Below are 2,732 nucleotides of genomic sequence, written 5' to 3'. Positions count from 1 at the left end.
CAATAAATCTTTACATCCACTCAATCGATTATAAGCGATTATTTGGTGGGGTATCAAGCTGTAGTTATACCTTTTTTTGATAAAAAGTTAATGTTAACTGATTAACATTAACTTCCATTACATTTTCAACAGATTAATGATTAATGAATTTAACTTTTTGGTTAATGGAATAACGATTAACGAAGTTAACTTTTTGATTAACAGTGCCCACCTATATATATATATATATATATATATATATATAAACTAAAAGAAATGAGCTAAGAGATATTACTAAGGTACACAAGCACACTACACACATACATTAGAAGTAATGAAAAGTAATGCCACAGTTTATGTAATGAGTTCAAATTAACATAAAACACATTGTAAGTATATTTATTCATTGAAAATATAACTGCCATTATTAACAAAAACATTCTCTCACTTTGAAACCAATTTTCTGATTCCTTGAGTCAAAATATCAGGCTCTTTAGAAGAGAAAAATGTCTGAAGTGCCACTGCAGCATTGTCCTTGCTTCTGATAAAGTGAACTGAATGCAGATGACTTGCAATGTAAGTGTTCGTGAATGACAAACCTGTTGAGAAGAAAACTGGACACAGGAGGAATTGGATGTAGTGTGCATGGGAGAAAATTAGTATAGGCATGTGTGCATATGGATGAGGGCAGCTGTATAAAGAAGTGCTGATTGCTAAATTTGGATGGAACCTATAGGAGACAGAGACCCAGGAAGATGTATGACAATGTCGTGAAGGATGGTCTCAGGATGTTGAGCCTCATGGAAGCAATGACAAATGATTGAAACAATTGACAACATGCTGTTAAAACCTGCTAATCATGGCAAAACTGAAGTCCTAAAAGGATTGTCATCTCTCCATTACTCTTCCAACTGTTGCATTATTCCACTGCTGTAATTAAGTGAGAACAGAACTACATATTTCATCCCTTCTTGTGCTAACAGACACCTCCCCCTCTCCCTGCAACTATTTCCTTTTGACATCTCCTCCTCTCTCCGCACTCTTATTTTCGAGTTATCTGGTCACTGAAACAAATTCTATTGACACCCATGTCTAATTCTTAACACCATCTCATCTCTGCACCCACCCACCACCTTGACCTTTGTTCATCACACACTATTCACCCTTACATACTTCTGACCTCCTTCAATCAATCATTATGTCACTATGTCTCACTTTCTCTCCCTTCACTTTTACAAATTTTACCCAACCCACCTCCACCCATCATCTCCCTATTTCTCATTCTTACCTCATCTAGAATTATTTTATTATTTCACTGCTCTTCACCCTTTCTGTACTGTCACTCATCACCCTTCAGCCACTTCTACTAATATGATCCCTCCCTCTTACTACCTTCTTCCAACTCATATCTACAATCAACCACCCCTCCACTACATTCACCTTTACCCCCCCCCCATCACCAATCATCCCTCATTCTCCACCCAACTCTTGCAACCTTTTTCCATCGACCCTTCCTAGTCTTTTGTTCCCACTCTCTCTTCACTTCTTGCACCTCGATGATACACCCTGACACCACTTCCCCATTATCTTTATCTCCCTTTCTACAGCTCCACTCTTATATAATGCAGAGTAGTCATATATCTCTTCTTTAGCAATGAACTTTACTACTACTGTGTGTCACAAAAAAAAAGCCCCCACCACCACCATACACTCTATAAAGATGTTGGCATTAGGAAGTCATTGGAACTTAAGGCAGTCCTCTGACTCATTAGATCCTGTTGAACTACCAACCCATGACAGCATGGAAGATAAGCATTAAATGATGAAGATAATGATTAAGATGATATATGTATATATTAGAGGAAAAAGGACAACAAAAACCACAGCAGTGAATTTAAACTAATTAATTAATTAGTTAATTAATTATTGGATCTCTTACAGCTATTTCTGGGATATCCCAAGTGATAGGTTAGCATTTCCATACACTGGGTATTCCGTCATCAGAGACAAGGTATGTAGGAAAGTTCTAGACAGGGAATTCACAGTTTATTAAAGAATAAAATAGTAGATAGAAGAATAAAGAGTAAAACAGTAGATAGAAAAATACAGACAGGAGAATAACGTTCACAGCTCATCTTCTTCCAAGGCATATGGAAGTTGATCCGTACTTTTGTGAAGGCATAGGTCCTTAAGTATAATCCCAGGTAAATCCAGGAAGTATTTTGCATGCTGCGTTCATGTTGAAGGAATATCTAGTATGAAAATAGTCCACATGGGTAAATATATATATTTATGTATGCATATGTATGCTCACATGTATAGTACATTTTAACAGGATTCAATGGTTTGGAGAATCACATCTTCCTAAATCTCATTTTTTGGTACCCCTTCTCAATCAGGAATCATGACTTGTGATTTGGGAGGAAGGAAGAATAGCAGAATGTGCGCTAGGTCTCATAATCCCTAATCTTTCAAGACAACTTTACAAATATGATGTTGTTACTATTGTCCCTAAGAAAAAGATTTCTTTCAAAGCCAAAAAAATACATTAACGTTGATCAGTTGCACTGTAAACACACACACACACACAATTGGCTTTCATACAGTTCCCATCCACTAAATTTCATTCACAAAATCTTAAGTCAACCTCAAGCTGACTAAGATAGCTGAAGACACTTGCTCAATGTAGCTCACAGTGAAATCATAATGATATCGTTAAGGTTTGTGTGTTAAGTGAACTTCTGAACCTATAT

General features: G+C 36.5%; 1 protein-coding gene across 4 annotated transcripts in view; it reads right to left on the bottom strand.

Moving 5' to 3' along the window:
• Positions 1-2,732, bottom strand: part of LOC106870209 (post-GPI attachment to proteins factor 3) — a 71,175-nt gene that overhangs the window by 52,539 nt on the left and 15,904 nt on the right. Inside the window, exon 2 of one of the 4 annotated variants that reach the window (XM_052967209.1) lies at positions 428-2,231. The exons of 2 other annotated variants lie outside the window; for them this stretch is intronic. In XM_052967209.1, coding sequence (XP_052823169.1) covers positions 428-648 — 221 coding nt within the window. In that variant the 5' untranslated portion in view covers positions 649-2,231. The remainder of the gene's footprint in view (positions 1-427; positions 2,232-2,732) is intronic. One more of the 4 variants, XM_052967210.1, reaches the window with a different exon arrangement.

Source organism: Octopus bimaculoides, chromosome 4 (genome assembly GCF_001194135.2).
Source record: "Octopus bimaculoides isolate UCB-OBI-ISO-001 chromosome 4, ASM119413v2, whole genome shotgun sequence".
NCBI lineage: Eukaryota > Metazoa > Mollusca > Cephalopoda > Octopoda > Octopodidae > Octopus > Octopus bimaculoides.
This window is presented reverse-complemented; position numbering and strand designations above follow the sequence as displayed.